The sequence below is a fragment of the Saccopteryx bilineata genome, chromosome 10, assembly GCF_036850765.1.
Source record: "Saccopteryx bilineata isolate mSacBil1 chromosome 10, mSacBil1_pri_phased_curated, whole genome shotgun sequence".
Taxonomy (NCBI): domain Eukaryota; kingdom Metazoa; phylum Chordata; class Mammalia; order Chiroptera; family Emballonuridae; genus Saccopteryx; species Saccopteryx bilineata.
The window spans coordinates 16,025,390-16,046,804 of record NC_089499.1 but is presented as its reverse complement, the minus strand read 5'-3'; the positions used below and the strand labels follow the sequence as shown (position 1 = coordinate 16,046,804).

At 41.4% G+C, this 21,415-nt stretch overlaps 1 protein-coding gene across 1 annotated transcript in view; it reads left to right on the top strand.

Annotated features, from left to right (window-relative positions):
- ARPP21 (cAMP regulated phosphoprotein 21) overlaps positions 1–21,415 on the top strand; it is a 138,234-nt gene that overhangs the window by 45,711 nt on the left and 71,108 nt on the right. The window contains 5 exon segments of the mRNA XM_066244858.1: positions 3,889–3,997; positions 5,952–6,053; positions 12,782–12,819; positions 14,695–14,754; positions 19,129–19,358. Of these exon segments, the coding sequence (XP_066100955.1) occupies positions 3,889–3,997; positions 5,952–6,053; positions 12,782–12,819; positions 14,695–14,754; positions 19,129–19,358 (539 nt within the window).

The following is a 21,415-nucleotide window of genomic DNA, read 5'->3' as shown; positions in this document are numbered from 1 at the left end:
TGAATAGCTCTCTCGTAGTTCACACACTTTATTTTATTTATTTATTTATTTATTTATTTATTTATTTATTTATTTATTTATTTTTGGTATTTTTCTGAAGCTGGAAACGGGGAGAGACAGTCAGACAGACTCCCACATGCGCCCGACCGAGATCCACCCGGCACGCCCACCAGGGGCAACGCTCTGCCCACCAGGGGGCGATGCTCTGCCCCTCTGGGGCGTTGCTCTCCCGTGACCAGAGCCACTCTAGCGCCTGGGGCAGAGGCCAAGGAGCCATCCCCAGCACCCGGGCCATCTTTGCTCCAATGGAGCCTTGGCTGCGGGAGGGGAAGAGAGAGACAGAGAGGAAGGAGGGGCGGGGGTGGAGAAGCAAATGGGCGCTTCTCCTATGTGCCCTGGCCGGAAATCGAACCCGGGTCCCCCGCACGCCAGGCCGACGCTCTACCACTGAGCAAACCGGCCAAGGCTAGTTCACACACTTTAAACTGAGGAATTCCAAAACTAGAAAAGTTAAGGTTCTTATTTCCACTTCTTCCCCAAACACCCTCACATTTTAAAAACTTGAATAACGTGATTATTTGGGTTCTATTTAAAGCAAACTGTAGATTTGATTTTTTTTAAATGTTTCTATTGATTTGAGAGAGAGAAAGAGAGAGTAAGAAGCATCAACTCGTTGTTCTACTTAGTTCTGTTTAGTTGTGCACTCATTGACTGCTTCTTGTATGTGCCCTTATCGGGGATCAAACTCACAACCTTGGCATGCCAAGATGATGCGCTATCCACTGAGTCACCTGGCTAGGGCAGTTTTGATTTTAAAAGATCTTCTGCTTTGTTTTATAATTTTAGATTTTTTTTTTTACAGAGACAGAGAGAGAGTCAGAGAGAGGGATAGATAGGGACAGACAGACAGGAACGAAGAGAGATGAGAAACATCAATTACTAGTTTTTTGTTGCACATTGTGACACCTTAGTTGTTTATTGATTGCTTTCTCATATGTGCCTTGACCGCGGGCCTTCAGCAGACCGAGTAACCCCCTTGCTCGAGCCAGCGACCTTGGGTCCAAGCTGGTGAGCTTTTGCTCAAACCAGATGAGCCTGTACTCAAGCTGGCGACCTTGGGGTCTCGAACCTGGGTCCTCCGCATCCCAATCTGACGCTCTATCCACTGCGTCACCACCTGGTTAGGTTAATTTTAGAATTTATGACTGCAAACCTCATTCAGTGACCCTTTGATCTTTCCTTTAATATACAACTGTACTAAATTTTTATTCATTCATATATTGTTTAATTCACTTAATCAAATGCTTCCCATATGCCAGGCATGGTTCTAGACACAAAGGATTAACTTTTTAAAAAGAAGGTTCTTACAAAAACGGAACTAATATTCCAGTTGTGGTTAGTTGCTGAGATCTCACTCTATATGCTCTCTATCTTAAAGAAGAATTTATTTTAAAGCAAATTTACCTTCTACTCGTGAATTTTCATACCATTTTATTTCTGAAAGAAGTTACAAACTGTTAACAACAAATACAAGAAACATCTATCTAAAAATTTAGCAACAAGCAAATCAGACTACAGAGCTTGGGGATATTAGGAGAGAGTTAATCAGCATTGGTACAATCACCATTTGTATTTAAGTTAATATCTTAATTTCACTTTCTATGTAAAAAATGAGATAACATCTAGGTATTGGTTTAAAACGTTAGGATGCTTAAAATTTTCCAGGAGAGGTGTTGCCATTTACAGTGGTCTTCCACTGTTCATGCTAATATTGTAAGAATTTAGAGTATAATAAATAATTGAAGTATACTGCAACTTTACTACACTGAAATATATTTAATTTCTTCATTGTAAGTGGCCTCTTTGACGTAAAGTACAAGTTTCCTTTGCTCCTTAGTGTCCTGATTTTAAAATATCCTATTTGCCCTTCCAGGTTGGTTGTTACATTTCACTACATTTTAATTTTGGGTGGAAAATATTTCTATCAGTCTTTAAGATGAGATGATGCAGGGTTTGTTTTTTATTGTGAGGTCTGTTGGCCTCTGGTGCACTGTATATTATGTACATAAGCAGAAACTGAATCGTATGTCTGCGAGAATGTGAATAGACTGCTCTCTGTGGCTTAGTGGACAAATCTATAAACTTGGAGCCAATATGACCACCTAGAGGTGGTTTAAATAAACCTGTAAAAGAGGCAAAATATATTTTCACTTCATACATTGAAGTTTTATTGTAAGGATTGACTAAGATAATAATATCATTTGCAAATGTTATACAAAATTCTAGAAGCTACAGTTGGTATTAGTCCAGTTTTCTGTTAGTTTCTGTTCACCACTATTATTATAACATATATATATATATTTAAGGAAAGGATGAATTCCACCAACATTATGCACTTAAACTAATCCATTGTTTTTGAAGTGCTATTTACTTATTTTTGGATCTGTAAGGAAACCGTGGCATTCCCTTAATCCAGGGGTCTCAAACTCAACTCAGCATGTGGGCCGCAGAGCAAGATCACAACCTTTCGGCGGGCCGCACTAGGTCTACAAAAGGCAACTGTTACGCAACACTTTTCTCACTGCAGTTGAAAACAAACAAAAAAAAAATCAGTACAACAAGCACAATCGTACATGCAGTTTACTCAGTGTCACAAAACGACCAGAAACTGTAGTTCGCATCACAACTGCTGTTAACTAAGCTAATATCTAGCTAGGATGCTAGAGAAATGAAAAATACAAGTAGGCCCCTAGGCTTACTTAATTTTATCCAAAATATTTTGAACTTCGTGGATTAGTCTGCGGGCCGCACAAAATTGTTCGGCGGGCCGCGAGTTTGAGACCCCCGCCTTAATCGCTGGTCGCCCCTGTTACACAACAGATACTTTGAAGTGACTTCGCAAAGACTGAGTGCACGATGAACCCAGTAGGGATGGAAAACCCACTGAGCTTCAGAAGTCATACATCAGCCCTGACAGAGACACTTTCATGAGAGTCATAAATAACAACTTCTTCTAAGCCCAGGCCAAATATTTTAGCACTTCCTCTGGGGATCAACCCAAGCCCAAGTCATTCATTGAGTTTTGTGAAGAGCAGTGACGATGGTGGAAAATTAACAAGGAAGTGGAGTCCCTTCCTGTACAAAATGATTAAGAGGACCTAAAAAAAAATCAATTGACTGATCAATAGTGTGTAACTGCTTGCAGCATTTTGCCCGTGCTAATCAGTCATTAAGTTGTTTAAACTAAATATTTCCAGTTTCTCCCAATTACTGAACTGATTTGCAAGACTTGGTCAGGGATGTCAGAGCCTCCTGGAGCCAGACTCCGGAGCAGTTGTCATTGGAGAAAGATGACAATAGTTTAGAAATGTTCCTCTCTCACTCCGGATTAAGAATGTTCTTCAAAAGGAAAGTATGCTGGGAGGTGTTCTCTCCTAATTTCCAGATGTTGTGAATTGATGTGTTCCTCCCAAGTGCTAAACGTGTATATTTATTCTAGAATGTGGGCGGGGACTTGATTCAATTCAACAGTAATGGAGGTCCAGATAACTATAGAAACATCTATTACACTACATATGTACAGGCCTTTAAAATATTGTTTTAACTTCAGCCATGGTGAGCAAGCATGCAGCAGACAAGACTCCGAATGCAAACCAACCACAGGTATCATCTACCAGCGCCTGTGAAGGGACATACTATTACCGACCTGTATATTGCCAGCGGTTCCAGTATGAAAGCCATGGGTTCACTTAAAATCATCATAATCATGATAATCATAATCATAATAATAATAAGTTGAATGCCACTGTGGGGGAAGAACAGCACTAAGAAATAACTTGAAACAGGGAGAAAAACTTTTTTTATTGATATGTTTTACTTTGCTGGCAGACCAGAGCAAAGGTTTTGTGAACATTTAAAAGATGAAAAAGGTGAAGAATCCCAGAAGCGGTTTATCTTGAAGCGAGATAACTCTAGTATTGATAAAGAAGACAATCAGGTTGGTTCTCGAGTTTGAGAGTGGCTGACGTTGTTTTTGAAGGTGGGCTGACTGATGTCGTTGTCGTTCCTCTGTGGCCCCTCTCTCCCTCTCCCGACTCTCCTCTGCCTCTCATCACTGCCGTCCTCTCTCTCCGACCTCCTTGCCCGCCTTGCTTCCCCCTTTGGCATTCAGTGGGAAGCCAAAAACCTGTGTCCTGGTTGCTTTAGCGATGGCTCTGTGTTGGGCTGCATGGGTGGTGCTTGGCGCAGTTTCTGCTGCATGCGTGGGGGCGGGGGGGGGGGGTGTTGGGATGCCACCGGCTCGGAGCTGTTGGGAAAAGCTTTTGTCAGTCGCATTTCCAGATGTCTGTGTAACTCTGGCAGTCGTTCCACTCCTTACAGCTTTGTCCTTCAGTTGTGCACAAATTGAGCTGGATGATCAAAACGGACCGCTGATCACCTTGGTGTAGCTGTAAAGAACAAACCTTGTTATGGTGAGGACAGGTGGATTTTGCAACTATCCTACAATAAGTCTTCACAGAAAAGAATCAAGTTCATGTTCTAGTCGCCCAGCCCCTTCTCCTTCCCATGTTTTATTGTCCCCGTGTAAACTGTCTGCTTGTTTTGCATGAACTGGAGCACAACTCTCTGTGTGTCTTTCGCTTGTGATAAAACGTTGTGTCCGTTGTAGAGTAGCCTGACTCATGGTGCTTTGATAACAGGAGAGACATTGTATTAAATCTCTCCCTCCAGATGGGGGTGTGGGATGCAGGGCGGGTTAGCAAGAAAAACTGAGGAAGTGACAAAGAAAATAAGTTTTACATGAGAATGAGAACAGTAGAAAGTCATAAAATGCCATTGCACTTTGTGTCTCTGACAATCGAAACAGATTTTCTGAAAATGACTTTGCTTTAAAATTCTTAAGGGCATGATAATAAGCATCTCACTCAAGTTATTATTTTAATTACTCTCTGAGTCACTCTAAGGTGGTATGTGCATCTCTGAGACACTTTAAAAAAAATAACCTGTTCATCATTTGTATCTCATTTCCTCCCACCACCACTGACACCGCCACCTAGCTCCACCGTGGCTCGCGCGGGACTCTGAAACATCTGCCTGCGTCGTGTACTTAGTGGGTGTTTGTTGAATGGATGGGTGAATGTGGTTAGGGTAGAGCATTTTGTGAGGAATGGCAAGAGTGAGACGGGAAGGTAGTTGAGACGCAGGATGTAGTTCGGAGGGAAGGATGGAGAAGAGCAGTCCTCATGCTGGGTTCTTTGAATTGGTCCCCAAGCTTTCTTAATATTGACCCTGATCAGCGAACACATTTCAAGTTTAATCCCTACTTTCTATGCCAGATGCTATTCCCAGGATCAGTCATTGAGTGAATAAAAAGATTAGAATATACAGAAATAGTGTCCACATCTGCCTTTCCACCCGTTATTTCTTGACTCCCTTGCTGGGTTTCTTCCATCCCCAAGTTTTCAAGGACATTGCTTCTCTTAGCCACCTTGATCTAGCTACCAGTTCTTTAAAAAAAAAGAAGAAGAAGAAGAAGAAGAAGAAGAAGAAAAACCAATATTCTGCCTCCTTCTGAGAAATCAGGACCACACAGGTTAGCAAAGGAGACAGAGCCCCCCACTGGTGAACAATCACGTGGCTGAATTGGCTCAACACCAGAGGCACATTCCGGCACCTCCTTTCCAGAAACACCTGTGTTACTTACATCCAGCAAGCAGGCAACCAGGAGCAGCAAACATGTCCCAGCACTGCATGTCATGCACACACAACACACATGGACTCCCTCACCCACCCCCCACGGCTTCCTCAGGGACCCGAGGAAGTGAGACTCTCTGTGCTCCATTTGTTTAAGCCTTAAGGGAACATTTATTACCCTCAGCTGACAGTTGCTTAAACGCAGTCTTGTAACAGCTCAACTTGGATAACCCTCCTGATTTCTTTTTTCTGTTCAGCAAAACAGAATGCATCCATTTAGAGATGACAGACGAAGTAAATCAATTGAAGAGAGAGAAGAGGAGTATCAGAGAGTGAGGGAGAGAATATTTGCACACGATGTGAGTAGTTGTTTTAATTGCCTCTTTAGCGTGGCCCCTCCATCAGCAGGAAGGCAGCCTCAGTCCCCAGACAGAGAGCTGGCAGGGACAAAGGAAGCTGGAGCCAGGGAACCAATCGATCTGCAGCAAGCTCGAGGTGTTTCTGGAAGAGGCCCCGGTTCAGGGAAGTGATGGAAAAGGAGCCAGGGGTTTGCGCGTGTTCCTAGGATGTGACCTGTGTGGGAACTGAGGTATCATTTTGGTTGGTTCAATAGACCTTCAACGTGGAGACTGGTTGCTAGCTTTGAAAAAAAGCCTCCACGTCCATATTAGCGAACAGAAACCACTGTTGACATTTTCCATCCACATTGTGCAGTGGAATTACAAAAAAGAAACAAGCGTCTGCTGATCACACTCACAGAATTTTCTGCATTTATTTATTTAAGTGAAAGTAGGGGAGACAGAGAGACAGAATCCTGCATGTGGCAAGCCCCCTACAGGGTTGGGGATGCTCTGCCTGTCTTGGGCTATTGCTTGACAACCGAGCTATTTTTAATACCTGAAGAGGACGCTCCTCAAAACCGCCCTCAGGGCCAGGATCAGCTTGCTCAAACCAATCCATCCATGATTGCAGGAGGGGAAGGGCAGAGGAGGAAGGGATAGAGAAGCAGACGGTCACGTCTCCTGTGTGCCCTGACGCAGGACATCCACATGCTAGGCTGATGCTCTACCACTGAGCCAACTGGCCAGGGCCATTTTCTGCATTCTTACTCATTTCTTTCATCCATTTCAGATCAAACTAGTTTTATAAACAATTTTCAAAGAGATGATACATCAACTTCTTTTGTTCAAATCCCCACAAATAAGATGTGGAAGGGGTTATTTTTATTCTTTTACTCACTGTGATCAAAATAAAATGCAATTAAATGATATAAGAAGTTAATAGGTTTAAAAAAAAAAAGCTGGATTTAATTGCAAGAAAATGGGCAGGGCAGCTCAGCTAGTGCCCTCGCTGTCCCATTCTGTGATGTCATTTGTCAGCCTCCCAAAATGTTGGGCCCTTCTTTCTGCAGCCATAGAGGTGTGAGCTTCTTTGTGTAGACTACTAGGTTGGGCGGGGCCTCCGACCTCCTGTTGTGATTTGCTCCTGGAGGCTATTGCAAAGCCAGCCTAGTGAGCCAGGCTCCAGCGCTTAGCATGGAGGAGGACGGCTGTCCTCAAGGTTTCAAGCCCACGCCGGTCTCCCTGATCCTGCAGCAGGTGCTGGATCCTTTACTAGGAAGCTGCGGAGGGAAGCAACCCTCCCTGCCTTTCTTGGATACATGAAAATTCAGCTTTGATGATTGACTAATCGGGCTGAGAACTCTGGAATTGGGAGAGTGGGAGAGAGGAAGATGGAGGTAACCTTAGTTGGATGACGTGCTGGTACACATTCTGGGAGATTCTGTACATGTCTGGAAGACTTAGCAGGCGTCCCCAAACTCCGGCCCATGGGCCGCATGCGGCCCCCTGAGGCCATTTATCCAGCTCCCCGCTGCACTTCCTGCAGGGGCACCTCTTTCATTGGTGGTCAGTGAGAGGAGCACTGTATGTGGCGGCCCCCCAATGGTCTGAGGGACAGTGAACTGGCCCCCTGTGTAAAAAGTTTGGGGACCCTTGACTTAGAGTCTTATTATGGTTAGAGTTCTTGCCGGTGCAGCCTGGCACGTGGGAGGCCCTCGGGTGTGGTTGCTGGACCCCAGGAAGAAGACGTAGGAAGACCTGGGCTAGTTGCGGGAGTGTGAGGGTGCCTCCTGTGGGATGGGGGGAGCGTGGTGGCTTGGTCGTGTCTGGTGGCCTCCATGGGGAGAAACTTTTCTGAAGGCCAGTTCATTTTCTCTCTCTCTCTCGCGCTCTCTCTCTCTCTCTCTCTCTCACACACACACACACACTCACATACACGTTTTTCCCTCTTGACTCTGGTTCAGGGAAGTCATATCATTTATGAAGGGTTTGTTATACTCAAAAGCAAATACTGATCAACCAGTTGATGTGCAAACAACACTATGGTTTTTTCACCCCAAGGTTGTGCCACATTGCCAGACACTCAAGAGCTAGGTGACAGGAACTAATATCGCTGACACTTGCCTGTTCTTCACTGTGCCATCCCACGTCTGGAGAGGCCATTACAGGGAGGGAGGGGTCAGCGTGGCTTCCCTACATCCCTATTAAGAAGATTAATAGTAAGGGACCTGGGTCCCAGGTTCAAGATTGGAGGCGAGTGTTGGGTTTAAAGCCACTATGGCCATATGCTGTGTTAACATTTTTTAAATGTTAAAAATAGATTTAAAAGTGAGAAAGCTTCAATGCCACACTATGGTCATAGCCAGCCCATTCCATGAAATCACTCGACAGCCGTCTTTAAAAGGCTCTGGCTCCTTTGCTCTGTGGGAATGGAAGTGTGAGCCCCTTCGGTAGGCTCTCCAGTGGCCAGCATTTCTGGCTGCACTAATTCCAGCTTGTTTCTGACACGACTTTTCACCTGATCTCTTAGGGCAGGGCTTTTTTCACTGGCATCCTGCACCCAGAGAGCACTCCAGATATCATTTGTACAATATTAGATTCATGAGGATATGTGCACTTTTCTAAGGGAAAGGTCTCTAGTGCTCACTTTTTTCTTATAACTTTTTATCCTCCGTTACAGGCTAAGGGCTACTGCTCTTTTGGAGGGAGAACACATGCCCAGTGTCTTCCTCCCTAGTCTAGGAACTCTACAGAGACAGTGCAGTCATGCCCCTGGCATTTCCTAGTTTGGCTACCTGTTGCTGCATTAAAAAAAGTAATCCCCAAATTTGTCAACTTAAAACGAAACAAAATACTTCTTATCTAACCCTTTCCATGGGTCCGATATCTGGGAGTGGCTTAGGCCACCGATTCTAGCTCCGGATCTTTCCTGAGGTCCCAGGCACTCTGTCAGCTGGGGCTGCAGTCTACTGAAGGCTTGGCGAAGTGATTATCTGCTTCCAAACTGACTCACATAGTTGAGGCTTCTGTTCCTTGCTGGTCAGAGGCTGGAGAGCTCAGTTTTTACTATGTGGACCTCTCTATAGGCTGTTGAGTGTCATTAAGACATGGCAGCTAACTTCTCCCAATGCAAGGAATCCAAGAGAGAAAGAGAGATGGCTCAGAATGGAAAACACAGTCTTTTTGAACCGAATCCTGGAAGTGACATGCTTTCCCTCCTGTTGTATTCTGATGGACACGCACTCCAGCCCTGGTGCAGTGTGGAGTGAGAGGTATACTACACAAGGTAGTGAATACCAAGCAGTGGGAATCATTGGGGGGTCACCCTGTGTTAACAGGATGTTACTGCGACCTCCTCTATTAACACAAACTCAAGGACATAAGAGCAACATGAACTTTCTTAAATACATATAGTAACAAACCTTTCTATCACTTATGCAAAGACAGGACACTTTAGGAACCCTTCATCTATGCTTTTCCAGATTCCCAAATGATTGTTGCTACTGCCCAGACTGTCGAGGTCCACAAGATGTAATTAAACTCTGTGGAGCCAATTATAAAACAAATGCAAAGAATCCAGCATCAGGAAAGTTGGTTACGGACATCTAATCTTTTTCTTAGCTGGCCTTTAACTTAGTGTTTTCATGATTTAAAAAAACTGAAGTGATGAAACCAACTTTCTTTGCTAATGTTAAGTAGTGAAGTCATTCAAACAGGTGGAAATATTTATAAACCTCCGCAGCATTTTTTTTTTCCTACTTGAAATTACAATAGAGAATTTTAGGGAAATGCTTCCTGGTATTTACACTTTAGCAAAATTCAGATTTATTTTAAAATCGGATGTGTTCTTGATAGGTTCTAAATGGAATGAATCTTTATTTCGGAGGTGTTTGTGTGTGTGCTTTTGTACGTAGGTGCACAGTCAAAAATGGGCGGGATACTTTGGGGTTTTCTAGAAAACAATATCAAATTTAGTTTGAGAATTCTGGTACCTTGAGATAAGACAAAAAATATTCGTTATCTGAGAACTAAATTGTTGTAAGCCAGAGCACACAACAATTTAGTTCTCAAATAATAAATAAATGTGTCTTGGCAGTCAGAAGTGTATGAACTATAAAATATAACTTGTATTTTCTTCAGCTGGTTTTTTGATCAATCCTGTGCAATGTTGCTAGTTTGGGAAAGGTTACATTTATATAGCAATATATTTGAAAAAGACATGTTTTGCCTGGAGGGTAATTTCTGAAGGATATCTATATAATATATAAACAGAGACTCAGGGAGGGGTTCATCCTTTTTGTTTGCTTGTTTGTTTTTTAAATGTTGGGATTCCTCCTCAGTGGGAACCCAGAAAGGCCCACGTGCCACCTGGTTGCGGGTGGGACATGGGAGAGAATTCTGTAACCCATCAGGCAAAATCATTTTCTCCTTAAAAATAAAAAAATGAGCCTGGCCTGTGGTGGCGCAGTGGATAAAGCGTCGACCTGGAAATGCTGAGGTCGCCGGTTCGAAACCCTGGGCTTGCCTGGTCAAGGCACATATGGGAGTTGATGCTGCCAGCTCCTCCCCCCTTCTCTCTCTCTGTCTCTCACTGTCTCTCTCTCTCTCTCTCTCTCTCTCCTCTCTAAAAAAACAAAACAAAACAAAACAAAACAACAACAACAACAACAACAAAAAATGAGCCTTTTATATCTGAGAGTACGTGACAGCTTTGAATGCTGCATGAATTCCTGTGACAATTTTATCTTTCTTTGCTGTTAAACTGTGCAAGTTATTAATACTGCTTTTCTTTTTTAAAGTTTATATTTATCAGCTCCTGAATCATGGCCATTTCTGTCTTATTTTTGAAAACGTGGTGGAGAGATGATGAGATGATTTTTTTTATATAACCTTTCCACAAAAGTCAGAAAAACACTTGAGATACGTTTTGGGGAAAATTATCTTTGACCTGTAGATGCTTTATTTTTTTTAATTCAAAGAGTTCGGGCTGACTTTTCCCAAAATGCTATTAGATCCACGAGTCTGAAGAGTTCAGAATGTCTTTAATCAACCCTTTCAACATAATAGAGTCTCAGTATTTCCGAAACCTGGCCAGAACATTATAAATGATACTGACCTGTTTCCAGTGACAAGAGCCGAGACATGCCAAAGAGTTGAATTCATAATGTATCTCTGAGACAATCTCACTTTCTGTCACTTAGCATGACTTGACTCAAGCCAGTAGCCAAACCAAACCAAAGGACATCAAGACAGTAAGATAGTGTGTACTGTAAACAGGCCTTTATAGGAATAATGTCAGTGGCACACCATTTCTGTTTCTCTTTATAAAACCAAATGTCAAATTAAAAAAAAACAGATATTTTCCTAAAAGCCTTTTTTTTTTTTTCTGTAATTGTCTGAAGTTGTTGCTTTTTGCAAAGTAAGGTTTTGGCATACTTGGTGTTGAGGATGCACGTTAAGTGCACAGAAATCAAAACAGGAACCGTGCTCCAGATGCCTTCACTGAAATGCTCTGACCACCCACCGAGGAGAACGTAAGGACCAAATCTAGCCCTTTGGCTTAGTGGAAGGAAATGATTCACGAGGACAAAGTAACAAAAAAATCAATATTCTGCCCACCTCTCTGAGCAGTGGTTACATTAGTGGCATATTTGAATTCAAGAATTTGATATTGAGAGGTCATTATTATAGTTTTAGTTTTATTTTATATTAAAATAGACCTGTTAGGGCTCTATTTATTCCTTTAGCAAGTTATTTATTCGTCATTTAGAAAATCTACACTATAAGATGGTGTGTATATATGTATATATATATATATATGAAATATATATATGTTTAGAAACTCAATATTTGCAAAAGGGTTTTATGTTAATTCATAAAAACAGTCACTATATTATGGGACCACAGCACCTTATTGTGTGTGGACTGCTCTTTTTCTGTTTGCTAAAATTTAATTTGACCTGCCCTGCCCCTCCTCCACGTAATGATAATGGAATTTTATTTTCCCTATGTTGTATATATACAAGGAAGTAGAGAAATAAATATATATTAGGGAGATAGAAGCTAAGAAGAAAGTCATTTGGTTTTTGGCGTGAAAAAACTAAGAAACCTTATATGGAATGTGACATTTTTTTTATTATTAGCTTCATTTTGTTTTCACTTGTCTTCTGCATCCCCTTCCCCACCCTTACGATTGACTGATGGCCTCTCCTCAGTTCTGAGAGTCTTGCTGTCAATCTGTGTATCTCGTGCAAGTGTATCACCGCCTGGTAATAACTGCAGGATTGTTGCTTTGCGCTCTCCCATCCTGGGTTGGATCGTGCCAAGCCTGCACGCTCTGCCTTGATTTTTGAACATGTCACATGGGCTCTCCTGGATGGCTGCCTCTCGCAGCCCCAGGGGGAACCACCAGCTCAGGATCCGAGGGTCCCATGTTTCTCCAGCAGTTTCATTCACAATGTCTCTCTCTCCTTCTGACCTTGACGCTGAACGGGCTCAATGTAGTTGAAGCCCAGAGGTACTGTGATGGACAAGTACTGTGTGCTGCATGATAGTGTTTCCACTATAACTCTAACCGATTTCTTTTCCTTTTTTATTTCCTTTTTTCTTTTTTTCTATAAATGGTAGATACTTTTCTTAATCTTTTCCCCCTTGGAGGGGAAAGGTAGTGTTAAAATCAGGCCAGGATTTGGGATCCCTCAGCACACCCAGAACGTCTGATACAGTGCTCTTTCTTTATTTTTCAGTCAGTTTGCTCCCAGGAAAGCCTTTATATGGAAAACAGGTAAAATGAAATTTGCTTTTTCGTGTCTTTAGAGGAACGAAGTGTGTCGTGTGTGTCCTGTATATTCATAGATATATATTTCTTTGTATATAAGTGTGTGCTTGAATATATGTATAATTAAATACATATATCTGTATGTACACACACATATATATGCACCCATATGTGTTATTTAGCATGTCTAAAGTTTATTTAATTGAGGGGGAAATCTTCTCTCAGTTACTTCCAAACATGAGTTGAAATGTTTCCCTTTTTTAAAGTCTCAACTTCCGGTTCTTTCCAGTTTTTTCAACAGATGTAACTCCTATTCCCTTCACTAGGCATCAAAAGTGTTAACTGTTGAGATTACACAGGAACTTGCAGTTTCATTGGCTTATTCAATAGGGTGCTAAAAGTACTTGTATATTTGGCATTATTACCCACTTCTGGTGCCCCGTAACTATAGATAGCTATACAAATAATATTTTGAACATTATTGCTTTAAGTTTCTCATTCTAAATGATCTAAGCTTTATAAAAAGACTTAACTTGGAATTCTTATCTAAATTGGTCTGGCTATAACAGGACATCTGCCTTGGGGGTTAGTGGGAGGAGGTGATCATTGTGAAATGAATGGGTTATCAAATATATACAAAGTCTTAAGCATAAGAGCAGAAAAATTTCACATTTAATATATACCTTATTTAAATAGTTCTAAACTGATGTCGGTATTAAAATGCTCCATTGAGTTAATTACAGATTTTTAAAGGGAATTAAGGATTCCACATCTGCTGTACAAATGGGCAACTCAGACTAGAAATATGGTATCCATTTTAAAAGTGGTGGTTAATTCTATTTCAGGTGTCAGTTTAATGGGTGGCCCCTATAAAATTGATTAAAATGCAGGCTGTTTGGTTAAATTTTAGTACTTAGAGAAAGTTTAAATAGGGCACTAGAAATAATTGGGAGAGGGGGAACTGCCACAATTCATATTAGCAATTAGAAATCTTCATGTAACTATGTCCCTCAACTGAATAGGCTTGTTTTAGAAAAAGAGATGAAATTAGAAATCAAGTCTACATTGGACATTCAAAAACAGCCTTAAATATCCATGCAGCTTCAGAACAGTATTCCTCATTGACATTAAATTTAAGAATCCACGAGCGTTAACATCTTAGGGATGATTCTGAACAATGCCAAAATGTTATATCGTTACCAAAAAGATTAAGTGAGCATTTATAATTTAGTTTCGTGGGAAATCTTATTCCCTAGTTTTCTAGCCCATCATTTTTCTCTACATTACTCTCTAATTTTATTCATTTACTTGGGTTTTTTACAAAAAATAAATAAATAAATAAACACTTGTGTAATGTATTGTCCTTATATTCAAATTAGACTGTATCCATCAGTACAATAATTGGTCACATACATGCATTGCAAATACAAATAAATCTTGATTTTCCCATAAAGCAAAAATGTATTGAGTGAATTCCTTATAAAAATAAATACATTTCTTGGATACCTGCCTTTGTAACGTCAATAATTTAAGATGCTCAGGAAATAAGGAATGACTTTAACAATACTCAAAGAAACAAAAAAGCACAACTAATATATTTAATTAAATATCTGTTGTGGCTATATTATTTCTTTTCTTTTCCTCTCCTCTCCCCATTCCCTTTATTTGCTCATCTCTCCCTTCTCCCTTTCCTAGTATCCACATTTGAATCATAGGGTAGGGAAAAATTATGCCGCCATTAATTTATTTTGGCAAAATCCAATGTTATGCAAATAAAACAGTACACGGGGTTGTTTACAAGACAGGTGTGTTATAGTAGAGTGCACGTCCATTTATGACCCTTAGATTTTATATCATAAAAATGATGTTTTTCATTTCCAGTAGGCTCTTGGAAGACAGTAACATATGCAATGAGACCTATAAGAAAAGACAGCTCTTTCGGTTGGTATGGTTTACTTTTTTAAAACTGTGTTTTCAGATTATATGGCAGAATCAATGTTAAATATAAGTGTATTAGTGTAAAATATCTCTGCTCGTGAAATAAAATGTTTAGTTATGTCTTTGTAAAGCCTGTTGCAGAGCTAATGTTGAAGCCATATTGGATTATGTGAGACACAAGGCTGGGAGACCATACTTTGATACAATCCTTTAGGGCTCTTCCCCTGATTTTTTTTTTCTCAAGGGCTAACTTTGGAAGCACACTGATTTAACATTCCCAAATCAACTTTGGTGAATTACAGAGTTAAAATTTCTCTGACAGATTGCAATTGTTCATACTTTGCTGACACCAGAAACAAATCAATGATAACTCTATTTGAGTATTTGATTTTAGCTACTACTAACCATCATAATATTTCAAACAATAATTTTTTTTGCAAGTATAGATTTTATTTCTAAAGGAAAAATATGAGATTGCTACCAATTATAATAAACTACTTAAATCAAGATCTTTGTGGGATATGGGTAATGGATGACCTATATATTTACATATATATATAATTATCTATAACATGCAATATTAAATTATGCTATATAATATCACTATTCTAATTTAGTAACTATAATATAATACATATTTTTAAGCTGGTAGCTCTGTGAAAGCAGAGGGATCCTACTTATTTTCTCACTACTTTATTAAAACTATCTCTAACATTCATTGTGAAAGGAAGGATGTACACAGTCCTCATTATGTTCTCCATACCTAATATGTATGTGCTTTTGTGAATATTAGGGTTTATCTTTGTGGTAGGACAGGCAAATTAAGCATACAAAACCCTTGTTCACTGAGAACAAAAAAAATACCAAGAAAAATAAATAGATTGTGCATTTAGAAAGTTTCTCTTTGCAGTAAATCTAAACTTAGGACCTCATCATTAGAAAAGGTAGAATAATTTGTTCCGTTTACATTTTGGTGGAAACAACAAGCAGTCTTCATATTTTCAGGCTGACCTACATAGTCTAATGTCTTCCCCTTGTATTATTGGAAACTTTTCACACTTAAAGATTAAGAAAACAACCTTGCATTTTTCCCTTAAAGGCCCAAAAAAGGGTTAGAATTTACCAGTACTCATGCACCATGACCTGGTTTGCTCAGGCAATATACACAAAATGTGGGTTCTCGCCCCTTATTGGCCAGTTAGTTTTACATAGCACTGTATCTGGTCCCTAGTCAGCACTACCTCTACCATATCCTCAGGTCAGCCTTCCCACATATGGACACTGTTGCCAACTCAAATCACCGAGCCCAGAAACAGGAAGATGATTTAGCACAAAGCCATCCACACAATGGTTAAAAGAATTTAAAGGGTACATCATACCTTACTTGGGTAAAAAAAGAGGAAGAATGTCATGTTTAGACAAGAAAAAAGGGAAACAAGTGTTATCAGTTATGTTAACTGACACAGAAATGGAACTTAGAATATGTGCTTTGTAATTACTCTGGGAGCAAATTCTAGTTGTGCACAAGAAGGCCAACTCCCCCTGATGGCCAGATATCTCATTCCCGTTGTCTTCCTGGTTTCCAATAGGAGAGAACCAGGACTGGACTCAGGAGGGGTGGGAAGGCACTGGAGGATATGTTTGTTTGTGTTAAAGAGAATAATTAACAGAGCATTATAAAATATGATCCACTGTGTAAATATCCAGAGATAAATTAAAATTCGATGCGTTATTTTGAATTTCATTAATGCGAAGTCTCTAGTGAAACAACTTAAATCCCCACTTTTAGCATGCCCAAATATTGAGTTAGGACAATAATCTGCGAAGTAAAAGAAGTTAAGGAAATCTTACATTGCCTTATTGGCCAGGGTATGTGGCTCAATTCTAAAGGAACTGCCCAGTGTTCTAGAAACAGCTCTGTCTGAATGAAGGGCACAGACTACAGGACCCTAACTTGTACCCAGGAATAGTGGTGAACACCACCTTTGCATAGACAGGCATTTAGAGGAGGCTGGAGCCCTTTCAGGGAGGTGCAGAGTTCATGGGGAGAGGATATCATTGAAACAGAATTAGTTATCCTCACCGCCACATTGAGAGCTTCCTTCTGATGCATCCTATTTGGCGAGGTCAGAAACTCCCCAAATCTGTTCCTGTAATAAACATTCCAGGTTTGCTACAACTGAGATTGTTTTCACATCCTTTGTCCATTTACAGTTGCCGAATAATATTTAGGCAGGTTTTGTCAAAGGTGGATCAGATTAATCAGAATTAAATGGGACAAGAATGAAGTTGGATTTGGAGATTGAAAGGGAGAGAGTCTGGAATAGGAAAGCTACTAACCTTCCTAGAAGAAAAGGGCAGTTCCCCTCCAGGCTGCCTTCTCTGGCTTTCTTAAATGTCAAAGGATTTTTAAGAACTAAAGTAAGTCACCTGTCCGTTGGTGAGTGTTTGATACTACTCACAGAGTTGTCTTTTTTTAGATGGTCTTGTTTCTGAAACCACTCATCCAGAGGTCCTTGAGAACAGAGGATGTTTGTAAGAAAGCAGTGACAAAGGACAGCAGGTCAAGGAGGGCTTTCTGTCCTGTGTGCTTTCTGTTCCACTTTCTCCTCTCACTGCACAAGGCTCCTATCACAGATTAGCTATTTTATTTTTTATTCTCCTTTGGGTCCGCTTACCTTCTCCCATCTTCATGAAATAAAAGAAAAAGTTTAGTAAGTCAAGGGGAAGAAGAATATAAAATTTTCTGTGTACCTTCTGTCCGGTTTGGTTGGTACATGTCTCAGTCAGATATGCATGCTTCTAGAACCGCCCAGTCCATTGTCTTTAAGAGGGGGATATATATTAATTATCTTAGTGAGAGAATGGGGAGGCAGAGACAGACTCCTGCATGCTCCCCCACCAGAATCCACTAGTCAAGCCCCCCACTAGGAGGCGATGCTCTGTCCATCTGGGGCCCTTGCTCCATTGCAACTGGAGCCATTTTTTAGCGCCTGAGGCAGAGGCCATGGAACCATCCTCAGTGCCCGGGGCCAACTCACTCCATCGAGCCATGGCTTTAGGAGAGGAGGAAAAGAGAGAGAGAGAGAGAAAGAGAGAGAGAAGTGAGAGGGGAAGGGGTAGAGAAGCAGATGGGCTCGTCTCCTGTGTGCTGTGACTAGCAATCAAACCAGAACATGCACATACCAGGTAGATGCTCTACCACTGAGCCAACCGGGCAGGGCCTTTAGAGGAGTATTTATTAGCAAAGCTACTGATCCCATCTCTGAGATTTGGATCAAGATTGAATATGATGTCACGTGGCACAGAGATATGAAAATAGAGGTTATGTCTATTGCCCATGATTGATGTCCCCTTATTTATAATCCATGAGAATCTAAGAATATTTTAATGGTCCATTATTTCCAACTGCAGAAAAAAACTTTGAAAATATTCAGTTACTCTTTAAGCTGATTGGAAACCAATGAAAATGCAAATTTCATCTGCTTTCTTCTGAAAAGACATGTGATTTTGTACACTGCTTAGAGATTCTCTGGAGTCTTCCAAATTCATTTCTGGCTACTGTCTCTCTCCCAATCCATTCACTCTTTTTCTGTTTGAATTTGGAACAAATGTGTTATTTCACCTATGGAATTCTTTTGTTGTTGTTGTTGTTATTTCCGTTGATTCCCTTGGTGTTTCGTGTCAGTGTAGCGTTTACCCTGTTGTTATTATCACAAGCCTTTCCCTGTGAAAAGGATTAAAAGGCTCTTCCCTCTGCCCGTGAAGGTTAAAACTCACTGGCCAAAATTGTCACCATAGGCTAACAGAGTAATTTCCGTGATTTCTGTACTGTCTGTCAAAGCCTGCATGAATTCGGATATAAATCTCATAAATTTAGAAAGTGAAGTAATAAAAGGCTTTTCTGGAAATGTGTGCATCTTCCCATAGTCCAGTTACTTAATGCGGGAGGGAGCGACAGAGCTCTGCACTCTGCTCTGAGGGTCATTCGAGATCCTAGGTGTTTCTCAACATTGACTCACTGTTGACTTGGGTCAGATTTATCCTCTCTCTACTCCTCAACAGAAGTTTACAATTCTATTTTGTACCATGTTTTTCTTACTCTTTCTCCTTCATCAGCAGAGGGTTCATGTGACATGTCTAGGTTTGGGTTATTTTTGTGTGTTTGTGACATAAGTGTCCTGTGTGACGTGTTACCTGTCTGCCCATTGACGAGGTATTTGTGGCCCGGTTTGTGAGGCGACAATTTTAATGGAAAGGTTGACAAGAAGGAGCTTGTGTAGAGGATTCTTCCAGGAAAGGTGTCCCATCCTGTGTCCACTCTGCTCCCGGGATGTAACACTGTCCCTTTGTGTTTTTCTGACGGCTGTGCTCCAGGGGCAACAGAGACAGCTCGGGGAGAACGTCCGGGAGCCGGCAGAGCAGCTCGGAGAATGAGCTCAAGTGGTCGGACCACCAGAGGGCCTGGAGCAGCACCGACTCCGACAGCTCCAACCGCAACCTCAGGCCTGCCATGACCAAGACGGCGAGCTTCGGGGGCATCACGGTGCTGACCAGGGGTGACAGCACATCCAGTACGAGGAGTACAGGGAAGCTGTCCAAAGCAGGTAGTTAGTACTGAAGGGCTTTCTTTATGTCTTGTGGTTTTTTTCTAAATTCTGCCCAAGCAGTGCAGTCACCATGCCATCTGACTCTGATTTAGCTAATGATGATATTAATTACTAGCAAGATTGAGGTCAGATGATCAGTTTAAATACCAATACTGCCTCTTGCTAGCTGTGGGCCTAAATCCAATCATCAACCTCTTAAATCTCCAGTATCCTTATCTATGAAATGTAGGTGATTAAATAGACGATTACTCTAAATTCCCTTCAGTAGACGTGTAAGTTTAATTTCAGTCATTTATATAAAAATGGTTACCATGACACCTGCACAGGGCAACTACTTTATAAAGCTTAACTTTTTGAAAATGTAATACTGTGAGCTATTTCTTAAAACCACATCATAAGCTAATGAATAACAGTAGTTGTTTCCACTCGTGCTTTGGCATAACGTTAGTTGGATCCTGGGCAAGTTAGTTAACCCATTTGTGCCTCAGTTTTCTCATCTGAGAAATGGGAATAATAATAACACCAATAGTGACAAGTTATTGTTAAGACCAAGAATTAATATTCACAAATTAGCCCTCCTCACTCACCAGTTCCTGTTTCTGTTTATTATTGTTGTTTAGTGTTTTCATCGCTGCTTTGCAGATAAAGAGAGTGAGCCTCAAAAGGTTCAGTTTCTAAGTAGCCTGGTTTATGCATCTATTTTTTGCTGTGATTTTTTTTCTTCTAAGTGAATACTAATCTTTGGAGTTGGGCAGTTCATGTTCGCACAGACAGCCTCTGAGAGATCACGATGACGGGAAGGTTTAGAACTGTTAAATTGAAACCACTTTAAATTGGTGGAAGCATCAGTCAACACCACAAGGTTCATATGAGTCTGCAAACTACCCCACATGGTCTCCCATTGTTAGCTCTTCTGTCACCCAAGAATCCCTCTCCGTTGTTTACAAATTGCTTTCAAATGTTTACAATCAAAATATCGGCCTAAAACTCTCAGGGAGGTAAGATATGACCCTTCGGTAATAGCACTTCATAAATTTAACATTTTTTTTTTTTTAATTTTTTTTTTTCATTTTTCTGAAGCTGGAAACAGGGAGAGACAGTCAGACAGACTCCCGCATGCGCCCGACCGGGATCCACCCGGCACGCCCACCAGGGGCGACGCTCTGCCCACCAGGGGGCGATGCTCTGCCCCTCCGGGGCATTGCCATGTTGCGACCAGAGCTACTCTAGCGCCTGAGGCAGCGGCCACAGAGCCATCCCCAGCGCCCGGGCCATCTTTGCTCCAATGGAGCCTCGGCTGCAGGAGGGGAAGAGAGAGACAGAGAGGAAGGTGCGGCGGAGGGGTGGAGAAGCAAATGGGCGCTTCTCCTGTGTGCCCTGGCCGGGAATCGAACCTGGGTCCTCCGCACGCTAGGCCGACGCTCTACCGCTGAGCCAACCGGCCAGGGCCAACTTAACATTTTTATATCATATTTATTTATTGTGATTTTTTTTATTGACTGGATTGCGGTGACATTGGTTAATAAAATTGTGTAGGTGTTTAGATGTAGAGTTCTATACTACATCATTTGCAGATGGTATTGTGTGTTCACCATCCTGAGTCAAGCCTTCTTTCATCACCATTTTAGGATTGTATATAGACTGTCATTGTTTTTCTTTGATTTCGGTTTTGCTCCGGAAGTTTGAAGGCCCTGACTCTCAGCTAAGGGTGAGCGCTGTGACGCTGTGAAGGGCCCTGGGTGTCAGGGTACACCACTGGGGGAGCATTCATGGCCTGGGGTCGCAGGCAAGTGGGAGGCCGAGCCCAGGACTTGAATGGTGAATGACAGCAGCAGCCAGAGGTTAGACATGGGCTGCCCTAGACTGAGCACTTTTCCAACCGAGCATCACACTCACACTAGGGGGGATTCTATGAAATCTAGGCTCATTATGCTAATGGTTTAACATAATCATGTTGTTGACAAGTGCCTCCTGAGAAATTACCTCGTGTTTTCCTACATACACAGAAAATTAATAGATTTAGTCACAGTCACTACTTTATATGTACGTATCTT